At 38.3% G+C, this 23379-nt stretch overlaps 1 protein-coding gene across 1 annotated transcript in view; it reads left to right on the forward strand.

Annotated features, from left to right (window-relative positions):
* The window catches only part of ZSWIM6 (zinc finger SWIM-type containing 6), a 196880-nt gene that overhangs the window by 141783 nt on the left and 31718 nt on the right, over nt 1-23379 (forward strand). Inside the window, exon 4 of the mRNA XM_037155838.2 lies at nt 1139-1289. Coding sequence (XP_037011733.1) covers nt 1139-1289 — 151 coding nt within the window. The remainder of the gene's footprint in view (nt 1-1138; nt 1290-23379) is intronic.

The following is a 23379-nucleotide window of genomic DNA, read 5'->3' on the forward strand; positions in this document are numbered from 1 at the left end:
CCATCATGAAAGCACAGCCCTTGTGATTTACTGTAGAAATGCTTTTGTGTTTACAAAGCTCAAATTCTAAAGCCTGTGGGGGGTTCATCACTTTTCAGGATATAAGCCTGGCACATGTTCTTCTATGACACAGGTTCTTCTGATTTGGAGATTTAGGTTGCTTTATTGAAAGTCTGTCATTTCCTCCATTTGACTTTCACAAAGAGAGAATCTTGAATAAAGGACCCACCTCTCCTTTTCCACTGCTCATGAATTTGCTCCAGTAATTTGCTATAGGAAGAACACATACCTATACACTTTTGGAATGGATGAATTCATTTAAGGTTTCCTGTTAGCCTTGTGTTTTTCTTTTTTTCTTTTTTCCTTCAATTTGGGAAATGTAGCACAAGAGTAAATGGACAGAGCTTGAAGTTCCAGCGTGAGACACCGAGTTAACATCCTAGGTCACTGACCATGATTCTGCTTCATGGATTGCTCATTTAGAACCAAGACAGTTCCTGAACCTACAGCCTTGTTCATTTCGTTTAAGATACTGCTCTTTATGTCAAAAACTTCAGCAAAAGATAATTTAATGAAATTACTAATTTACCTCAAAAACTGAGGACTTGCACAACTTTCTGAACGTACTAATTAAATACCATTGAATTGTACAGTTTCAATTGGTGAATTGTATGGTGTGTGAATTTTGTCTCACGAAAGCTGTTTTTAAAAAACTGAAGGACAGATGTCAGTTTTAACTTCATGGGACCAATTCGGAAGATCCCTAAAGAGTGCTTAATAGAATGCTTTTTAGGCTCTGCCGTTCTGGTGGTAGGTGCAGTGAGTCGGAGAGGTTGGGAGGTGCCAAATGATTGTCTCGTTTGTTTTGCTACTGTTTTTCTGTAGTCTGGCAAGTTTTTTTTAATTGAGAAGTTAGCCAAATTTCTTTCATTGTGTAGATTCTAAAACATTATTTTTTAAAAGTATTGGTCAGTTCTTTGATTCATTACCATTTATGGTAGAAGCCAGTTTATAAACTTTGCTTAAGAGAGCTGTTGTTCAGATTTACCTGCCTTCCCCAAAAAAAAGTAATGTGTTCTGTCTCTGCATTGCTGTTTGTTTTGGACATTTTTCTAAAGGTCTGTTTTTTCCCCACTAGGTTCGGGAGATGTTGAAGATGAGGGACTCTAATGGGGCCCGCATGTTGACCTTGATAACAGAGCAATTCATGGCTGACCCTCGTCTGTCACTTTGGAGGCAACAAGGCACTGCGATGACTGACAAATATAGGCAGCTCTGGGATGAGCTGGGTAAATATAAGTTTCCTGACAGATTGCCATTGAGTTATATGGATAAAGACTGTGTTGAATGTTTAAACAGCATGGTCTGAGTATTGCTGAAGAAGAGCTGCTCATATATGAACTTACCACCATTATACACTGGTTAGAAGAATAGGAAGAATAAGGACTTTGCAGGAAACAATCTTGGCAGAGTTTGGAGGGAATTGCCTGAACTGAAGGAAAGTGAACACAGGAGTCTGTCTTGAAATATTTGGAAAAAAGCTATATTATTTTTAAATAGGTATTTTGTAAAGAGCAGTTACCTATTTCTAGAGTAATATTGTGAACAATTCAGCTAATATTTGGCTGTTTTCTCCTTTCGCCTACATTAAAAGTATCAAAAGTAGTTTGAATATTCATTTTATATTTTGACTGTTAGAGATTCAGATGAACTGTTGATTGTAAATACAACAAACTCTTAATTTTTATTGCTTTCCAAATCCTTGGTGGTAAAGATATTCATTAACAGCAGGTGGTTGAAAAAATGAGAAACCAACTAGTCATGTTCACTGGGAACTTTGGGGGGATGATTCTTGTTACCTAATGCTCATTGCTAGGGAATTAATAATGTGTTTGGTTTTTTTTTTGGTCTTCCTATTAAGAAATCTATGTGACAAGTGGAATTTTTAACAAATAACTTACCAGTGCTTGCATTAATTATATGCTTGATATATTTACCAAAAGATCCTAGTCTCAGTGCATTTGAATAGTAGAACTCTTTGTCTTTTCATACCTGTCTTTGTCTTTGCTAATGATAGAACACATCGTGGTACTTGATCCCATGTCAGTTCTAGAGCAAGGGAAACTTGCTCCTGAAGACACCACATGAGTGTAGTAATTGGAAGGGATTTTTGAGATGGTCTCTTTTACAGATAAGGAAACTAAAGTCTGGAGAAGTTCGGAGACTTCTGCAAGACAGTGTTGTGTGATGTAGGGTTATGCAGCAAGTTGGTGAAGAATTTGATATCCAGGTTTTCTTCTTCTTAGTAGGATGTGTGTTCAGGAACTTGGCTGTGGATTGTAAGTCATGTGTGTCTGTGTGTGTGTGTCTGTCTGCCTGCCAACTTAATCTTGGCGTTTTCCTTGGGTCACCTGAAATAATAGCAATGGCCTTTCTCCCCAATTAATCTGTAACTTCAGTAGATAGTTTCAATGTATTAGAAGGATATTTGGGGATATGCTGTGGTAGTTGGAAAACATAAGTATAATGCATAGTTTAAACAACTTTTTATAGACTACTGAGTGTCTTACTTTTCCAAGTAAACTGTCTTCAATTTTGTTATAGTAAATGTTGAATTGAGTAGTTGGTTTATGATGGAAAAAAGGACTAGGATTAAAAAGCTATAAGGAAGGGAACCACTTAAGGGAAAAATTATTGGATTAATATTACAGAAATAATTTAAAGAACTTTGGTGCTTAGAGAAGCTTAGAATTACAAATGACTAGTTAGGAAGACAATACCAACTTTGATAATCAACTAAATTTCTTGGTTATCAAAAAATACAAGTGACATAGTCAAAATTTGTGTAGTTCACATTTACTTTTTCTGAGTTGTTTGTGAAAATTATGTACCTCAACCCTTACTCAAAAGGATAAATTATCATTAGGTGGAAGTTTCCACCAGCTGATTCTAGTTATACCTCCTGATGACCTTCTAATTATGGACCAGTTTATTTCAGTCCAGGTTAAAGAATACATATTCTTGCCCTGTGTTTTCCTTTTTTACACCCCCTCCCCCAAATACTTACTAGATTGCTATAAATTCTCCTATGTATTCTGATGTTGAACAAAGGTCACTTGCCATTTTAATGGGGGCCTAAGTTCTGTGAAGACTGCCATGTAGAAGTAACAATAGCTATCGTATTTTAATATTCATTCACCAAAAAATTAACTGAAAGTTGCTTCTGGACTACAAAAGGAAAGGATTTGGGTTCTTAATAAAATGGGGGAATTTGACTTTGTGCCCCTGCACAGGGCTCACATTGCTTCAAGGCTCCGCTTTGGAATTAAATGCTGAGCACTGCCAGATGCCAGACATTGAGAAGAGGCTGAGTTTTGTCGGCAAATGGGATCTGCGAGTTAATTGGTGTTTTCTGCAGGCTTCTGGCTGTGAAATGAAATTGGAAGCCCTTTAGCCACATGGATAATACAGGACCTGAATACAAATGTCACATGTCACCATCAGGACCCACTGTGAGACAATAGTGTTCCCACTCCAACACTGCGCCATTACAGATCATTTAAATATGGGGATTACATTTAAACTAAAAGCCCCATTTGCCTTTTACTGCAATTTAAATGTCCTCTTAGCAAAAGCTAAGTGACAAATTAAATGAAAAAAGTGCCCACATTTTTAAAGCTATAATGCAAAACAACCTTTTATTACTTCTCATGTGCCACGAATGAATCATTATACTTGTCAACCCTAAACCAAGCCATAATTGGAGCAGCTACTGCTATCAGAGTGGGGCCGCTCTGTGACAGCTTAATAAAGCTGAAACTGTTAAATTAAATCTCAGATGCTTAACTCCTCAGCACCAGTGGATTCGATGGGTCCGTTTCTGGCACTGGCCAATACCAGGGGGGAAAAAGGTTTCCTGGCATGAAAGCTTTAGTATAATGAAAGTGTGAAAGTAAGAGTGTCTTGGCGAAGTAACTCTGCTTCACGGCAGAAGGCATTGGAGGCATCAGATTGTCCAGATTACAGAATTTTATTTTGTTCATAGGATCAGATACCCCCCCCCCAAGATTTACAATATTCTGAGTATATGTGACTTAGTAAAATTAAATGTTGATTTAAAATTAATATTAAAAATAAACATTCATGTAACTGTTTCTCTTTTTCAAATAAATACATTTAAACTGAGGTAGCAACAGGCCCAATTTCTTTCCCCATCCACAGGCTAATTAAGGAACTAGTTATGCTGAGGTTTTCTCTTCTAAAAGTGTCCTATGATATTATTTGGTCTCCAATGATTTTTGTGATTTACTCCCTGATTTTCATAATGTAGTATGAAATAAGTACAAATGCATGCTATTATGCTCTTGTTTATGCATCTCATTTGCAGATACATTTATCTTACATGTCAGTAAGTTTTTTCATATATGAATTTTACTTTCTTTACGTGGTGTTATTTTCTTAAGCATATGGCAGTCTTCTCAAGATGGGTGTTGTGTCGTGATCAGCTATAAGAAAATGTGTGTATTAAAACCTTAGAACAGAAAGCCTATTGCGGTGGGAGAGGTTGTGCATTGATTAGAGGCAAGACACTTAGTACAGCTGGAGAACACATACCTCTTCAGTTGCACTCATTATTCTCTGGCATGCAGATTTTCTGGAAAGCACATCACAGATACAACTTGGATTTCACGGAATAACCCAGTGCAGACTGGTGGCGAGCATACCTACTCTTAGCCCTAATAGCTCTCTGTTCAGTGCACTTAATTACCGTGAGGGTCTTTAGGGATGAGGTGGGATATTTTGTAAGCTCTCATCTGTGTTGGTGGGTTTCTTTTCCTTAGATGTCTTCCTAGACTGTAATTTTACTTTGCTTCCTGAAACTATAGGTTGTGGCTGCCAGTCTATTAAAACCTAATTAAAATAGATGTCATTTATAGAGGAAACAGTTAAACAAGATTTAATTACAGTTTTATCACAGGGAAAAAAAATTTAATTTTTATTTTCAAGTATTATATAATATTTTCCCTCCAGATTTTAAACATTTAACTTTCCATCTGAGCTGAGGCACGTGTTTTGCTTTTTAGCATATATTTTCTCCGGGAGATGTCATTGCGAGAGCCGTGTGACTCTGAGCTGTGCTCGCTCGGTCCACATGAACAAGGTGGTATCCCTCAGAGAGATTTTCAAAGCCTTTTATTTGTATGCCCAACTCTTTGTGAGCAGAAATAGCCATAGTTAATTTTCTATGGTTGACCGCTGTTATTAAGCAACACCTATAACACTGCTGGATAGATTGAGTGGGTTACGGATTCGGAACACTTAGAATCAGCATAAATCTGTTTAGCACTAGAGAAATTAGCTCACCTATTGGAACCACATTTATTTAAAATAGTAAAAGTTACTTACTCCACGAACCTGGAGAATGTTGTTTTTTTGCATTCGCCGATACAGGTAGTCATCTCTGGTCCTATTCTGTCTGCACTCACCCACATAATTCTTGAATAAGGAAGAAAACGTATACTTAAAGTTATATATTCAAAAGGATATACTAAGTAATTTGGAGACCTTTTGTGCACAGCCAGAAATAAGATTCTAAAGGCTCTGCTTTGGAGGTAATTATGAAAAATGTCTGGGAAATGCTCTTACATTTCTGAAAGTAGCAGGATTAATAATTCTGCCCCCACCCCCCCAGACACACACAGTTTTGAGCCCCCTACTTATTAGTTTCTGTGGTAAATTCAAACTCAGGCTTTCCAGATTTTGAAGTTGATGTTAGTTAGTGAAGGGCTAAGGAGTAACTGCTTCTCATTGAGAACTAAAAAGCGTTCCAATGTGGTTTGTCTTACAGTAGTTACCTCCTTTCTAGTGCCATGGGCAACACAGCAACTCTCAGAGCCCCCTTGCAGCAAAAAGGTGTCAGTACCGACTTGGAAACTTCTGTGAAGCTGTGACTGCAGAATGTAATCCTGATGAACTACAGGGGTTGCTTGTCACCTCCCAGTTTGTCCTTTCTGGGTGTAAGGAGAACACAGCTTTATCACTTACCCTGCTTAGGTGCCTTCTTTCCAGAATTCTGTTATAGTTTCTCTATCAGTATATATCGGGTTGGCCAAAAAGTCTGTTTAGTTTCCATAAAATAGGATACATTTTTCATTTTTATCAATAACTTTTTTAGTAGATTTGGACATTTTGAATATGTCAGCTATCTCCCATGTGATATAACGTTGATTGTTCTCAATGTCTCGTTTTGATCGCTGTCAACTTCAACCAGCCTACCTGACCACAGAACATCATCCAGCGAGAAATCTTCGGTATGAAGCTATGCAAACCCTTTTTGACAGGTTCAATCAGTCACAGCATCTTCTCCATACACTGCACAGATCATTTTTTTGCATTTTGGTTGAGTTTTACCTTTCTTGAAATAATAAAGCATAATATACAAAAAATGTTGCGTATTTTCTTCCATCTTCAATATTAAAATGACTACACAAATTCACCAATTTTGATAAGTTCTTTTAAATGCACGCTTATATGACAGCTGTCACAATACAATCTAACAAAACCGTTTTGAATGAAGTTAAAGACAGCTAAGCACTACAAGAGCCAACTTACAGGAAGAAAACGATCTTTCTGGCCAACGCCATATTAAGCACTTAGTATGTTCAATGGAAAAGAAGTGTGAAATACTTAATTTCATTGTGATGATGGTGCTGGTAATAAGATTGGATTAGAGAGCTGCGGCCATCAGGAGACATGAGAAATTAGAACAGGCACGAATGAACTGAGGAGCACTTTGATAAGGTCGTTTATTCACATATTCATACAAATAAGTATGCAGGTTGAACTTAACATGGTTTCACCAGATGTTCATGGAGGTGATTTGTAGGGAAGAAGTAGTGAGGAAACTCCAGAAAGAAGTAATAATAGGAACAAAGACAGGGATGAGCTCAGTTAAGGGAGGGTATAAGGGGTTCATACCCATTATTAAAACTGTTGCCTTCAATTCACCCTTGTTCTTCTTCCCTGTTAATTCCAAAGGGAAAAGGGAAAGAGGACCTAGATTTTTGCTTTGTTTTATTTCCCATTTTGGTCCAGCTACTAAAGATAACACAGATTCCAGTACTTAATTATCAGGCACTATGCTAAGCACTCAATTCATGCATTATTTTATTTAATTCTTAAATAGTTATTAGCCCTAATTTTATAGCTGAGAAGACAGAGACTGTATAACTTGCCTGAGGTCACAGCAGCAGAACAGGAGTTTTTATCCCAGGTGTCAGTGACTTCAAAGACTTAACCACTGAACTAGACACTGTCCTCAGCTTATTTTAAAAGACTGTAAAATGCCTCTCTGTTGGGCAGTCTCTCTGCTAAGTACAGAGCAGGGACCAAGTGAAGCTCACCTAAGTGGTGGTAAAACCACGCCGTAAAGGCTGTCTGGCTTGGTCTGCGTAGCCGTGGCCCCAGAGTCCTGATTGCAGTCGTCAGCAGGGCTTAGCTAGTCTAGTTGTCCCTCTGTGTTTCCAGACTCTCTAATTTCGAACTCTAAAAAACAAAACACATTCATGTAGAATAACCAAATCTATGCCGTAGTTTGATAACTATCATATAGTAAACTCAAGCTTATCATAAAACACATATTAGACATTGCAGATGGGATATAATGAAGTTCGATCTCAGTTTTCAGTCCCCTTTGCGAAGGAGCCAGTGAGGCCCCCTAGGTCCTAGCCTACACCGGCCCCAACGATAACGTGGTTGACAGCACGATTTCCCTGGTAGGCTCTGCAGACCCTTCCTGCAGCACATGGGCAGGGCTGGGCTGGGCTGACTCGCTCTGGAATGGGGGTTGTGCGTTCTCATCTAGGTCTCTGCTTCCCCCCTCATTATTCAGAGCTCCCTCTAAATACACAGAGGCTTTGTCAATTGTATTGCTCAGGAGGCTTTGCTTCCCTCCAGCACTGTTCTCAGAATGCCTGTCTGCTGCCGGGCCCTCATTACTGGGGCCTGGTTTATTTCTCTGTTGTACAGTCTCACTGCTTTTTGTCTCTTAAAACTGAGACCTCTGTGTTCTTGTGTCAGAGGCCTCTGGATTCTGCTCTTCTGTGGGGATGGGAAGGAGAGGTTTATTCTCTGCTTCTCTGAGTAGGCAGAGTAATTTCTAGTTTGGATCAGAAGGTATCCAAAAGAGAATGTGTATTTCTGTAAAGTGAGCAAACCTGTGATAAATACTTCCTGTGTAATGCTACCAACTGCTTCTCTTGACTACAGCTGCTAAAGTTTAATACCCATTCTGTCCCCTGTTTGGGAAAGAGTGGAAATAAAGAGAAGACAACTTAAATACGTATTAATAGAAAATAGTCTCAGGATTAAAGGAGATCCTTACAGATCTTTTGATTCTATCATCCAGCCAGTTGGAGATTCTTAATGATAGTCATCTAAAGTATTTAGGTGTACTTTTGAATAATTTATAACGACACTTGAGGTCACCCTCTTGTATATTTTTATAAAATTCTAAGTACCATGGAGATTTAATTAGGAGTTATTTTGTGATGCATTGTATACGTTAGTGTTCTGTATTACACATGTATTGTGCCGTTAGCGTTATTTGTGCCAAGCATGGGTTCCAGTTACTTTCTTATCCTATCTTTTTATAACATAAACCCATTAGTAGGAGATAGTTATTCTCACATTAGTGGCTAATAGGAATGTCAGAGCCTGGGCAAAATGTGTCTTTTTCTTCCTCACAGCAGGTTTTTTTTTAAGTTCTCTCCTTACTTTTTCCACTTCCAATGAGTTAGCATTGCACTTGTCCTCAAGAAACTCCCGCCAAAGTGAAATCTGGCTGGAGGAGTCTCCTTGCTGGATTGGGAGTCTCAAGAGGATATCATCACAGTAGAGTGTAGGTGGGGCGGTGAGAGCGAAAATGAAGAGGGACTGGCGGGGGATGATTCTTTGCACTGTCTTACCCTGAGGTGGCCGCATACAAAAATTACCGAGGGCCGAGAAGCCTCATTTGAAGCCATCTGAGATTCCCAGGGGCTTCACAGGGAATCAGGGGTGCCGGGAGCTAGAATGAAAGGAGTGGAAGCCCAGGACCGCAACAGCCACATATACGCCGGTCTCTGTGTGCCAGTGCCACACAAGGTGCTCTGGCAATGTTACCACGGTTCATTAAAGTTAGGTAGGTTAATGATGGGGCAGGGGAGCCCAAGGAAGTGATTGGTAACAGTTGTCCCCTAGACGGTCTGTCACAGAGCTGGTGGGGTGGGAGTGGGGAGGAGCAAAGTGCAGAGGGAGCGAGCAGGTCCTTCTCAGTTCCAGCAAAGGGACTGTCACCACTTTACATACTGCTTTCCATTAAGATTTCTCTAGAACAGAGGATTCTGAGATTAAAGATACATGTTTGATAGTCATCTTCATAGACTTAAATAGCCATTCTTAGAGATATACTAAAGAACAACTTTTTTATTCATATAAATAACTTTCTCTTAAACATTTTAGGTGGAAGGCAGGCTGGTAAATGATTTGCAACAGGTGAACTTTTGTGAAGTTACTGCAAGCTTGTCTGTGCGACATTGTTTTAGTGTTATTTAAAAACTCCAAAATGAAATAAGAACAGGACTCTAGTAAAATACAGGTGCCTTCTGACATTAAATTGCTTGGCTTAACTAGCAGCTCATCTTGGGGCTATTTTCTCAGACTCTGAGCTAAAGGAATAGTGATAATAGTTTTCTAGAATGTGGCTACTCTGTACCTTCTGTTGCAAAGATAATTTTCAAAATAGAAATCTAAAAATCTCTGTGATTGTGAGCTGTGACCAAGCCAGACCTTGCCGACTCAAGGTCATGCTTCCCAGCCCTTTTTATTTTGGATTACTCTAGTAAATTTTAAAAATTGCTTCAGCAGACCTGAAGGAGATAGCTAGAGAATCATTCATAAAATAGGCAGACTCTAAGTGATCAGCATCTTGAAATGCTTTAGATTGGAAGTCACAGTCTTCTTTTGTGGATGAGCAAGGGCTAAGGAGTTTGGATGGGGGGAGCCTAACAGGGCACTTGGATCAAATATAAGCCTGGAACTGGGAGAAAAATCCCCTAACAAGGAATGCTTTCAAAATGCCGCCAAGGACACAAAAGTCTGATCTCCAAGACTAAGTAATCCAAGAGATTTTTCTTTGTTCTTTAAACCACTAAACTACTTAACTGTATAGTTTGTTTTTCTTGGGACATTTAAAAGAGTTGCATATCTGTACTTTTTCATCCCTGCGTAGGTGTCCATTTGAAAATTCCTCCCCCTTTTATCCTTCCTGCCCACCAATTAGAACACAGAATGTGACACATTTTAAAAAAGTTTTCCTTTAAAGGTGAGAAAACAATTGTTTCTGGCTGGAGTTGGTACTCAGTAAATATTTGTGAATGAAAAAGTAAATGCATGCTAGACACCTATTTGGAAGCTTTAAGAAGAGAGTATTTTTGATGTGCTAAAAATAATGATGGAAAGTCATTAATATTTGCTATGTCCTCACTTTCCTTTTCCTACCCTTATTCTGGTGTGTCCTGTCTCCTCCACCTGTGTATAGATGGATTTTCGTGGGTGCCTGTGCACATGTGAAAAACACATGGGCACACATATGCACGCTAAAATACAAATAGTTTAGAGCACAGAAAGGCAGTGATTCCCCTCTTGCCATCAGTGCTGCAGCTAATCTATTGCATTAATCAGCCAGCCAGTGGGAAATGCATGGGGAGTGATTATACTATCATACACAATACAATTAGCGTGAAGCACTTGTCAAGACCAATACATCAAAGTTTAATTCAGTAATAGGATGAATTAGAGCAAAATGAAACATTCTGTTCTCCAAGAAACTCAGTACCCATCACAGGTTCTTTGTGAACTCCATAGAAAAGTTGGTGCTTTAGAAATTGTTTTATGAATAAAATTGCAGCTTCAATAGGACAGCATACTGTAAACCCCTCTCCTTGCTATTTTTATACAACCATAGTGCTAAAATATTTTATAATCATAACCATTGGTGAATTTGATTATTTTTGGTGAGGCTCCTGGTTAATTTTTGTCCTCAGCTGGTTCCCCATGGTAAGTGAAAGGGAAGTTGCTATAGTAGCACTCTGCTGTCCACCAACCATATTTACGGTAAGTGCACTCTGCTGTCCACCAACCATATTTACGGTAAGTGGCTCAGGGAAACACCCATAAATATAGTTGGTGGACAGTAGAGTGCCCTACCAGAACAGCAGTTGAGTCAATAAGAACCTGTTGTTTACAGTGCCCTGTAGTAGGCACAGCTATTGGGGAGCTCACAGTCTACTTAGAAAGCAGAGTGAGTAAGTGAAAAGTAAAAAGCAGGCCAAGACAGACTAAAACAACCACAGAATTGAGGTTATATAAGGTAGGATGTGTTTCAGAGAATTCTGAGGATAAATCTAATACATTTAATATTATAAGTCACTATTCTGTATCATTTTGTAATACATATTCAAAAGTAATTCTTTGTCACACTTAACCAAGCATGCTTTTTTCCAAAGGGGTGAATGGATACTAGCTCATAGGACTGTTTCAGTTTTCAGTTTTCTGGAAAATATTTTTGGAGATTGCCACAGTTTCCATTCCTCCTCCTCACTAACTTTTGACTGCCCTTTTTATATTTCAAAATAAGACATTGTTTGTTACTGTGTCTTTTTCTCCTTCCTTTCCTCCCTCCTTCAAAAAGGAGAGGGGTGGTGAGTGGCGGAGGAGCTGACTCTGGTCATTTTCTGTAGAACCAGGTTCCTAATGAGGCCAGGCTGTTTTGATGACTGTTGCTCATTGACACAGTAGCACTGACAAATGGGATGGGAAGACCGCACATCAGATGAGGGCCACAGGTTTTCCCGAAAGGAAAATTACCCAGGGTACCAGTGAACCGCTCTGCAGTATATGTGCTTTTTTTTCTTTCCTGACAACAAAAAGATGGTTATTTTACTTCAGTCTTTTCTCAGAGTTTGCTTAAATAATTGATTGTATTCTCTTTTGCTGAGGGTTTTAGCCCTGGTTGACCTAAGTGATCTTTACAGTATCCCTGAGGTTTTATTTTGAAATTTTCCCATAGATGTTTCAGTGAATTAAAAGGCAGCATAACAAATTTAAACTAAGGAGATGTTTTTACCAGTTAAATTTATTTTTCAAACGTGGCTGACTAACATATTAATACTGAATTGTACTGAGGACAATACTGTGATTAGGGTCACAGTTTTGTGTGGTCTGACCCAAGAAAATTTTTAACTACAGTTTTGCTAGCACAATTAATTATGCCAGTGATCTCCTATTTGTGACTGCAATTAGGCATTTCATGGACTCTAAATAAGTATAATTAGTTAATTGGATCATGCATGAAATTCTAGTCTCTATAATAGCCTCTGAGAACAAAAATAAATATGATAAATACTATGAATTGTTTTATAACCATGGAACCCTGGGAAATAGCAAAAGCGATTGTTTTACTTTGCCTGCTGTTATTTTATAAAAATAAATATGATATTAAAAAGTAGAAATTAAACTTTCCATACATACAAGGCTTCATTCTTCATCTTTGAAACAGAGGAAAGAGACTCAATGACCTTTTTTTATTCTCAGTTTTAAAGAAGGTGAAAGTACATGCTTGTCTAATGACTATGCAGTACATCTGAAACTAACTCAGAATAATAGTGAATGTGAACTGTAATTGAAAGATGAAAAAAATAAAAGGTGATGTTGGTTGCCCTGTTCCTGTACTTCCCCTTGCCGATGCCCTGTGTGCCTCTCTTCAGTAGCATTATACACATTTTATCTTCTAGCAACTAGGGGAAAGAGCAACATTTATCAAAAATTCCAAAGCGATTTTATTGAAAATGTGTAGCTTTTATTTTAAGCATTGAATTGATTTGCATGGTAACAAAAAACTGGGGAGTAGAAGGTAGTTTAAAAACAAGTTTTATTGGCTGTGGGGGGTAGCAATAGATAGAGAAGGGCCAGCTGATTTATTCAGTCACACATCCTACTGGTCCACCCAGCAGGCACATTACCTCACATTAACCCTCAGAGTACACTCAGTCACACACGTGTGCACTGTCCCAGAAATGCTGATGCAGCTCCTCTCTAACAGACCTCAGAGTACACTGTCATGTTTTCAGAGAAAACAGGTTTCTTCTGACTTGAATAATCAATCTTGAATTGTAAGTTGAGCCTTTGCATTGTTTATCAGCTGTTTTAATCTACAGTGAAATTACTTAATTTGCTATGCTTGTCAGCCCCGAAAAAATGCAGAGTTTTCTTTTGTTTAATTAGGCTCTTTTTAGATGTACCTGTGTGGGTTTTTGTTGAATGTGCTTTCTATACACATGAGAGGCATTCCGACTACATAAAAATACATGGTTGAAGTACAAGATTTATTAGTTGTGTATTTAAGGCTACTTCATAGTTTAAGACACTAATATGTCATTTGTATTATACTGCTAAAATACAAGGAAGGGAGTGATGATTCTGTCAACAGACTAAAATCATTAATCGTGGAAATAGTACATGCATCCCTGCAGGTACAAATTGTAACTTACAGAAGTATTTCGGACCATATGCCTTGGCAGAAGACTAAACAACAGAGTGTCTAGGAATATTGGCTTTGGGGGAACATGGGCGTGGTAACAAATTCTGGCTCCCTTCTTTTAATAGCAACACGACTTTTCACTTCTGAACTTCAGTTTCCTTAACTGTAAAGTGCGTCTTTTCGTGGGGGTGACATGAGATAATGTATGTGTAACTTTGCACAGGGTTAATGTGAGGTAAATATTCAATAAGTGGCAGCTATTATTGTCAAGTAGATAAGTAAAGATGCCATTCACTTTTAGAAATATGTTAGTCGAACTATGTGTAATGATCTTTGTGCCCTAAAGACAGAATTTTAGAATTTTAAATGTGGGCTCTAATTAGAAACCTAACATAGTAACCTGATAATATTAGGATTTTCCTTGAAGCTGTAAAAATTAGTATACAAACCAGCACCTAATATTGCAGCCCATGTTGGGATACCTTTTATGCTGTTAAATTTTCATAACAACTTGTTTGTTTTTTTGTTTGATTTGCAGCTCTTTTCATAGTTGAGTGGTTTCTTTAGATTTGATTGTTTTAACTAACATTCTCATGCTCATTGGTAAATACCTCAGCTTTCTATTTCGTAATCTAACAGTTTATAATCTTTTAAAGATTGGAAACTTTATGACAATTTATAATTTTTTTCTACTAATTTTGACAGTTTTAAAATGGCCGCAGATTCTTTGCTGTTGTCATTAGAGGTAGGGGTGTGTGTCCTCTTGTATCTGGGCAATCTTTATAAATGTGCGACTAACAGAAAATGGCAGAGTCAATGTCTGGGCCACTTTCTGGGCGCAAGCCTTTAAGTGACTGGCAGCATCCAATTCCTGTCTCTTGGAGGGTTCCATCCTGGGGAACTGACTTTCCAGGTCAGAAGTCTGGCTGTCCTGAGGCAGGGTGGAAGATGCTTCTAGCTAAAAGATACGATGTGAGAAAGCCCGTGCAGTCTACATGGAGAAGACACTTGGGGGTAGGGGATGAGTAAGGAGAAGAGAGAGGAGTTTTGAGCTACAGCATCATGAGATACAGTGGTACATTGTTGTTGTAGGCCGGTGAGTCAGGGTGGTTTTGTATGTAGTAATGGATAACCAAGACAGTGGTTGACACTTGACAACACTTCATGCTGCTTCTGATAGTTATTTTCCAAATGTCAGATATCTCCAGCACAGTCGAATATGATGATATGTGAAAATGAAATGTTGTTATTTCAGTTAACTTTATTCCTTATGTAGGACAAAAGGCGTAAGTTGTCAAAATTGAACCTATATTATTAGGAAATAGCGCAACATGGCCCTAGAACGTTCTACATCTCCATTTTTAATAATTTTTGTTCAACAGCGATTCTTCCTCACCTTCATATTTTCCCTATGCCCAATTTACTTGGTTGACTTTTGGCATTTTCCCCTCCAAAATTAGGAATTTAGGTTCTGATAACTTGAATTTCTATAGAAGACAGTGGGACCCTGGGCATTGCATCTTAAAAGGGAGGCAAAATGAATGGTAGACCAGAAGTGTTGACAGAGATGCTGAGGGGTTGGGGGAGGAGGCTGGAGGGAGAGTCTGCACAGGCTTCAGCACTGCTGTCTGTCCACCTTTAGCATGGACAGAAAATGTTACATAACCCTGTAGGTTGGGGATGAGTTAGAGAAATGCCTCCTCCACGCGAGTAGGTAGGGATGAAATTACCCAAGGCCTCTCAGGCCTGAGTGACTGTGAGCCTGGGGTAGGGCCTGGCAGGCTGGCTAGAACAATGTCTGTCAGAAGACAAAACATCTAAAAGCTTATCCTCGAAATCGAGAAAAGAGGGAGACTAAAAGATGTTTCTAATTAAAACCAGAGAATCACTTGCAATCCGAGCCGTCCAAACCTATTTTAACCTTTGAGACCCAATTTCCTCTACACAGAAGTCGACACAGGGACTTGGAGGAGTGTACTTTTTGAACTTGGGTGAACTCGACTGTTTCAAAACACTTTCTGCCTGTATATCTTATTTAAGTCTACACAGCCCTATGAGGTAGGTAGGAATTATTATCCCTATTGTTTAAATAGGGAGTTGCTGCTACAGAGAAATTAAGTGGGCTTGCCCAAGTTCTTGCAGCTGGTAATCTTTATCTTGCCCTTTCCAGATCAGAGCTTGTTGATCAGGTGTTTATTTTAGTTGGAAATGGAAGACAGTGGGTATGTGAGGTGGGGTGAAATGGTGGTGGTGATTTGTCCATCTGAATGTTTGTTGGGAAAGACAGGACTTCAGGGCAAGCGGAATTTGTTAATTTTTGTTACCTACAGTTGCTGAAAGTGTGGGTGGTTGTCCACTGGCATTGTTACTGGTGCAGTGCAGAAGTAGCTAGAAGGCCTTTGTGATGATTTGTCTTCTGCCTCAGTGTGATTCTATTCACATTCTCTGAGTACTTTGGTCAGGTATAGAAAGTGAACAGGTTTAAGACTATCCAGTGTTTTAGAACCATTAACCATGTGCAAAGAATGTTTTTTTCCCTCTTCCCGGGGAAGTTGCTTTCTAGTTTTGTTTTGCTGTGGGTTGTGTGTTACAGTGCATCATTTTGCTGAAATCTCTTGAGTGCAGATCAGGGAGAATAGTGAAAAGGAGAAGAAAAGTATGCTGGATGGTGGAGAAAAGCTAGATGAGAGCTGAAAGATGCCATGGATAATTCAGAAACTGACTGATGCACACACCAGTGATTTGATAATTGCCTTTATATACTTTTAGGCATTGAAGCTAGGAAAGCAATTTAAAAGTATTGAATTTGTTTCATTGTAACTCATAGCAAATAATTAAGTGTCCTTTGTGAAAGAACCAGTAGTACCTTTTAGTTGCCACGTCCTCTGCTAGGTGCTAGAAATAGGAAGTGCTCACTGAATTCTGTTGTATTCGGTTGAGCCCTTAAAAGGGTTAATATTTCCAAGAGACAGCAGAATGAAGTGTTTGATCATCAAAGAGTTTTATTTTTAAAGCCGCAAGTGTTTCAAGCATGTGTTGGAGGGGAAGGAAATCAATGCCCAAAGTGGGACTCTGAATTAATAAAATTTGGAGAATGACTTACTCAGTTTGGTTAACTTGGTTTTTAAGGCTAATTACAGCTTTTGTATCGTGACTGTTAAGATAAAAGACCATATCTATTATAGCTCTGAACTTGAATCTAACATTAAGAACATTCTTTTCATGATGAACTCTCTCTTAGGAAGGTGAACAATAAAAGGATGTTACAGGCAATTTAATAAAGTTTTGGGTCTTTAAATATATTTTCACTCAGCAAAATAGAAGTTTTCTAATTAGAGAAATATAAATATGAAAATCTAAGGTGAGTTTTATGAACTTTTTTTAAGTCACAGAAATCATTGTTTAAAGTTTTCTAGAATATGTAGGATCTTGCTTTTAAGGACTATTATCTGTTTGAGATTTAATGGTCTCATCTTTAACATGGAAATGTTAATTCTGACCGTGGAGGATTAATTCTATTTTTAAAACCTACAATTAATTTAAGTTCACTCTGTGCCAACAATCTTGACTTTTAGTTAGCATGGTGGTGCTTTTTAAGTTAATTTTCAAAATAAATTATAGTTCACACAGGTATGGACTGAAGAAATACAGAATTCCAAATTATGAAATGGACACACTGAAAATAACTATATCACATTATCCATTGGGGTTTTTTAAGTGCTGAGTAGTATTCTTTTGTGTGAATGCACCATACGAAAGAATGTTTGTTTGTCCATTCACCATTTGAAGGACATTCAGGTTGTTTCTAGACTTTTCTGCATTTATGAATAAAGATTCAATAAACATTTTTGTCCAAGTTTTTTTTTAATCTAGTTCCACCACTTTTTTTTTTAAGATTTTATTTATTTATCTTTAGAGAGGAAGGGAAGGAGAGAAACATCAATGTGTGGTTGCCTCTCATGAGTCCCCTGCCGGGAACTGGCCTGCAACTCAGGCATGTGCCCTGACTGGGAATTGAACCACGGTCGTGTGGTTCGCAAGCCCACGCTCAATCCACTGAGCTATGCCAGCCAGGGCTTTTGTACAAGTTTTTATGTTAACATAATTTTTCATTTATCTTGGGCAAATCCCTAGAGGTGGGATTGATGGAGTATAAGGTAAAATATCTTTTTGTTTCATGAGAAACTGCTGAACTATTTTCCAAAGTGGTATATTTTTTGCACACTAAGCAGCAATTATCAGCATTCCAGTTGCTCCGTATCCTTGACAGCAGTTGGCATTGTTAGGTTTTAAATTTCTTTTCCTAGACATATGGACAAAACCAAGGGGGAGGGTGGAAGCAAGGGAGGAAGGTGGGTTTGGCTGGGGTCAGGGGGAGTGGTGGGGAGAAAATACAAACAACTGTAATTAAACAACAAAATGATTTAAAATTTTTCTTTTTCTAATTTTAACCATTATAATAGGTGTGTAGTGGTATTTTGTGTGGTTTTTAATTTGCATTTTCCTCCTGATTAATGATGCCAAGCATGTTTTCATCTGCATGCTGCTATCTGTATATCATCTTTGGTGAAGTGTCTTTGCAGATTTTTTGCCCAATTTTCTATAGGGTTGTACATTTTCTGGATGAGTTTTAAGAGGGCTTTACATATTCCAGATGTAAGTTCTCTGGCTTACACATATTTTTTCACAGTCTGTATATTGTATTTTCGTTTTCTGAACCGTGTCTTTTGTAAAGCAAAATTTTTAATTTTGATAAAGTCCACTTTCAACAGTTTTATCTTCCATGGTTCATATTTTTGCTATTGTATCTAACTTTATCTTTGCCTCACCCAAGGGTACAAATATGTTTTTCTAGAAGCTTTATGTTTTTGTTTTATATTTAGGTCTATGATCCATTTTGAATTAGTTTTTAGGAAGTTTATTGAATTATTTTTTAGTAAATTGTGTGGTACAGATTTAGTTCATTTTTTCACATGAGTGTCCAATTGTTCCAGATGCAGTTATTTAAAAGATTTATCTTCTTTCAATTGACTTTAAACCTTGAATAGACAGTTTTTGTTTAGGTTTATTTCTGAGCATTTAAATCTCTACCATTGATCTATGTGCCTATTCTTCCACCCCTTGTTCATTGTCTTGATTACTGTAACTACATGGGAAGATAAAAAATCACAGCCTTCGGCTCTGTCCTTCTTATTTAAAATTGTCTTGGCTATTTTATATTTGTTCTTGTCAATATGTACATAGATACCTGCTAGGGTTTTGAGTGGGATTGTATTGAATATATAGACCCATTTGAGGAAGAATTGACATCGTAACACTGTTGAAATTTTCAGTCTATGAATTTAGTGACTTTCTGCTTTTCAAGATTGCCTTTTACTTCTTTTGTCAGTGTTTCAGTTTTTAGCATAGAGACTGTACATGTTTTGTTGGATTTACAACTATTTCGGGGTAATTTTGGCTCTTGGTAAATTTTGATCTGTAATTGTTCAATAACATTTTAGCATATAGAAGTGCAGTTGATTTTTGTGCTTTGAACTTTATCACATGACATCACTGAACATACTAGTTCTAGGAGCTTTTTTGTAGGTTAATTGTACACAAATAGAGGCTCTTTTGTTTTTTACTCTATGATCTTTGCCATTAGCCTCCTTTTCTTGCTTTATTGGCCCAGGTAGAACTTGAGCATGATGTTGACTAGGAGTGGCAAGACCAGATACTTTTGCTTTGTTTTGATCTTAAGGGAAATACATTCTCTCTTTTGCCTTTATGATATTAACTATAGGGCTTTGTTGTTTTTCATATGCCCTTCACAAGTTTAAGTCATTTTCTAGTTTACTAACAGTTGTATTTATTATGAAGGGTTGTTGAATTTTGTCTGTTGCTTTTTCTGCATCCATTGAATTGGTCATATGATGTTTCTTCCTTATTCTGTTAGTGTAGTGAGTTATACTAATTGATTTTTTTTCTCGCCTGTGGATATGTTTGAGAGAGAAATGGCTATCGATTGCCTGCCATGTGCACCCTGACTGGACGTAGAACCCACAACCTTTTGGTGTGTGGGACAGCATTCCAACCAACTGAGCTGCAGGGCCTGGTTAATTTTTAAAGTTGCACCAGCCTTGCATTACTGGGATAAACCGTATCTGGTTGTGGCGTGCTTTATTTTTATATGTATTTTTTATTTTTTAGGGGTTTTTTTTGCACTTAAAAAAATTTATTTAGTTATTTTTCGAGTACAGTTTTTTTGTCTGTTTCTCCTATCCCAGCCTCCCCCGCCCCGTGCTCCCCACCTCCCTCCCATTTCCATTTAGGTTTTTTTACTAGTTTATGTTTTAGTCTTTTTTCCCCCATTACCATTTATCCATACCCTTACACCATGTTCCACCTTTACCCCTCCCCCCTCCACACCCTGCAGTCACTATCGTTCATGAGGAATATTGATTTGTAATTGTATTCACTTACAATGTCTTTTCTCTGGTTTTGATATCAGGGTAAGGCTGGGCTTGTGAAATGACTTGGAAACCATTCCCTTTTCTTCTGTTATATGGTAGATGTTGTGTAGAATTGGTGTTCTTTCTTTTGTAAATGTTTGGTGACACTTTCGAGGGAAACATCTGGACCTGCATCGTTAGAGACTTTTAACTACCGATTCCATTTTTTAAATAAATTTACAACTGTTCAGGTTATTTCTTTTTGAGGGAACTTTGGTAGTTTGCACGTTTTTGGAGGAATTTGTTTACTTCATCTAATTTGTAAAATTTTTTTTATCTCATGGCACATGTAAACTAATTATGAAGATTCTGCAGCACACCAAAAAATGTATTTTAGTTTTTGTTGATCTGACAAAGAAGTAGGTATAATTTTGATTGATTCACACCAAATGGCTGTTGTTGTGCTGTCATTTTTTAATTTGACAGTATAAGGAAAAAGAGGTCCATGCCCTGACTAAATAGTCAGATAGGGCATGTTTTTTTTTTCGTGAAAATCTCCTTTTATTTACAATCAATGACATAATTCTGTTTGTCATTTTCTTCCTCCTTTTCTTTTTTTTTTCCTTGAACATTTTTTTTATTGATTATGCCATTACATTTGCTCTATTCCCCCCTCCCTTCCCCTCCACCCTGCATACCCCTCCCCCACCATTTCCCCCTTTAGTTCATGAACATGTGTCTCAAATTCTTTAGATTCTGTATTTCCCCTACTATTCTTACCCTCCCCCCTATCTATTTTCTATCTACTGTCTATACTACTTATTTTCTGTACCTTCTCCCCCCCTTCCCCTCCTCCCACTCCCCTGTTGCTAACCCTCCATGTGATCTTCATTTCTATGGTTCTGCTCCTGATCTAGCTATCCTCTTAGTTTGCTTTTGTTTTAGGTGTGGTTCTTAATAACTGTGAGTTTGCTGTCCTTTCACTGTTCATCTTTTTATCTTCTTTTTCTTAGGTAAGTCCCTTTAACATTTATTTCATATAGTAAGGGCTTGGTGATGATGAACTCCTTGAATTTGACCTTATCTGAGAAGCACTTTATCTGTCCTTCCATTCTAAATGAAAGTTTTGCTGGGTAGAGCAATCTTGGTTGTAGATCTTTGGTTTTCATGACTTGGAATACCTCTGTCCAGCCCCTTCTTGCCTGTAAGGTCTCTTTTGAGAAATCAGCTGACAGTCTGATGGGAACTCCTTTGTAGGTGACTGTCCCCTTAGCTCTTGCTGCTTCTAGGATTCTCTCCTTCATTTTAATCTTGGCTAATGTAATTATGATGTGCCTTGGTGTGTTCCTTCTTGGGTCCAACTTCTTTGGGACTCTCTGAGCTTCCTGGATTTCTCGGAAGTCTATTTCCTTTGCCAGATTAGGGAAGTTCTCTTTTATTATTTGTTCAAATAATTTTTCAACTGGTGGTTGTGCCTTTCCCCCTTCTGGTACCCCTATAATTCGGATGTTGGAACGTTTAAAGATGTCCTGGAGGTTCCTAAGCTTCTCCTCATTTTTCTGAATTCTTATTTCTTCATTCCTTTCTGTTTGATCATTTTTTTCTTCCATCTGGTCCTCTCCCTTGATTTGAGTCCCAATTTTCTTTCCATTACTATTGGTATCTTTTGTATCAGCATTCATTTCAATTAATTTAGCTTCCATATGTTTCTCTAATTTGTGACTAAAATCCACCAGTTCTGTAAGGATCCTTATAACCAGTGTTTTGAACTGTGCATCTGAAAGACTGGCTATTTCTTCATCGCTTAGATCTATTGGTTCTGGGGCTCTGAGTTGTTCTAGAGCCATTTTTGGTTTATTCGTGCTGTTAAGTAAGCGGAGCAAAGCCTTAGTTGTTTACCAGGACGGGGCGACCCAGGTCGCTGGTTTGTGACGCTGTGTGTGGGGGCGGGGTCAGAGAGGGAGCAATGGCGTTCCTCTCCGCTAGCCCAGCGCATCCAGTCACTCACACGCCTCGGGCTTGCTTATCCGATCCTAATTTTGCGAGCCTGCTGCACCGCGCGGGTTTCCCTTCTCACTGGTTTCTCCGCGCATAAATGCGCGCGACTGACCGACCGACCGACCGACCCACCGCGTCTCTTCCCTGTGTGCTCCGGCGGCCAGCTCGCTGGCGATCAGCGCCCTCGGTTGCCTGCGCGCACCGCGCACCGCCCCGGGAATTTTTTCTTGCTAACCTGCTCCGCTGCTGGCCTCGCTCCTCGTACCGGTCCAGCCGAGTATCTAGTTGTCCTTTGGACTCCGTATTGTTGATTTTCCGTGTGGCTTGGTTGTGACTGCTGTTAAAAATAGTTGTTCTTAGATTTGGTTGTGCACAGAGGCGAGGTGGACCCTCCACCTACTTCTCCATCTTGGCGGAAGTCCTTGATAGGGCATGTTTTAAAGATTCTTGTGGCACACCAGTTGAAAATTGCTGTTCTCAGACCTGTAATGATGTGCCCATTTATTCCCGAAATTTCCAGTTTGTCTTTTCTTTTTTCCAGTCTGATCACAGTTTTGTTGATTTTATTAATCTTTTTAAAGAATCAGCTTTTGGTTTCATTTTTTTCCCCTTTGGCTGGTTTTTTTGATTTAATTGATTTGCGATCTGTTACTGCCATCCTTCTGCTTGCTTTGGCTTTGATTTCTTGTCTTTTTCTAGTTGCTTAAGGTGGATACTTAGATTATTGATTTGAATCTTTTCTTTTCCAGGATAAGCATTTAACACTATATATTTCCCTCTAAACTCTTTATAGCTAGCTGTAGACCACAAATTTCTTTGGGTACAAAATATTTTTTGGTTTCCCTTATGTCATTTTACTCATGAGTTATTTAGAAGTTTGTTGTTTAATCCCCAGATATCTTCTTGTTACTGATTTTTAGAGAATGTACTCTCTATGATCTCACTGCTTTCAAAGTTATAAAAGTTTGCTTTATGGCCCATAATATGTATTGTGTTAATGAATGCTCTTTGTGAATTTTCAAAAGAGTAGGATTTTGTGTAGCTTTAATGTCTATTGTTAGGTGGAGTGTTCTGTACCTGTCTCTTAGGTTAAGTTGGTTGATAGTGGTGTTTACATACTCTTTATCCTTGATGTATTTTCATCTACCTGGACTACTGAAGTCTCCAAAATCATCATGGATTTTTCTGTTTTTTCATTTCAGCTCAGTCAGTTTTTTGTTTCGTGTATTTTGAAGTCTGGACATTAGGTGAAGTCCTAATTCATTTAGGACTCATGTCTTTTTTGAAAACTGACCTCTTTATCATGTTATATCTCACTCTATTCCTTGTGTAGTATTTCTTGTCTTAAAGTCTACTTTGTCTGATACTAAT

The sequence above is a fragment of the Artibeus jamaicensis genome, unplaced genomic scaffold (assembly GCF_021234435.1).
Source record: "Artibeus jamaicensis isolate MK-2021 breed Jamaican fruit bat unplaced genomic scaffold, CSHL_Jam_final scaffold_369, whole genome shotgun sequence".
Classification (NCBI taxonomy): Eukaryota; Metazoa; Chordata; class Mammalia; order Chiroptera; family Phyllostomidae; genus Artibeus; species Artibeus jamaicensis.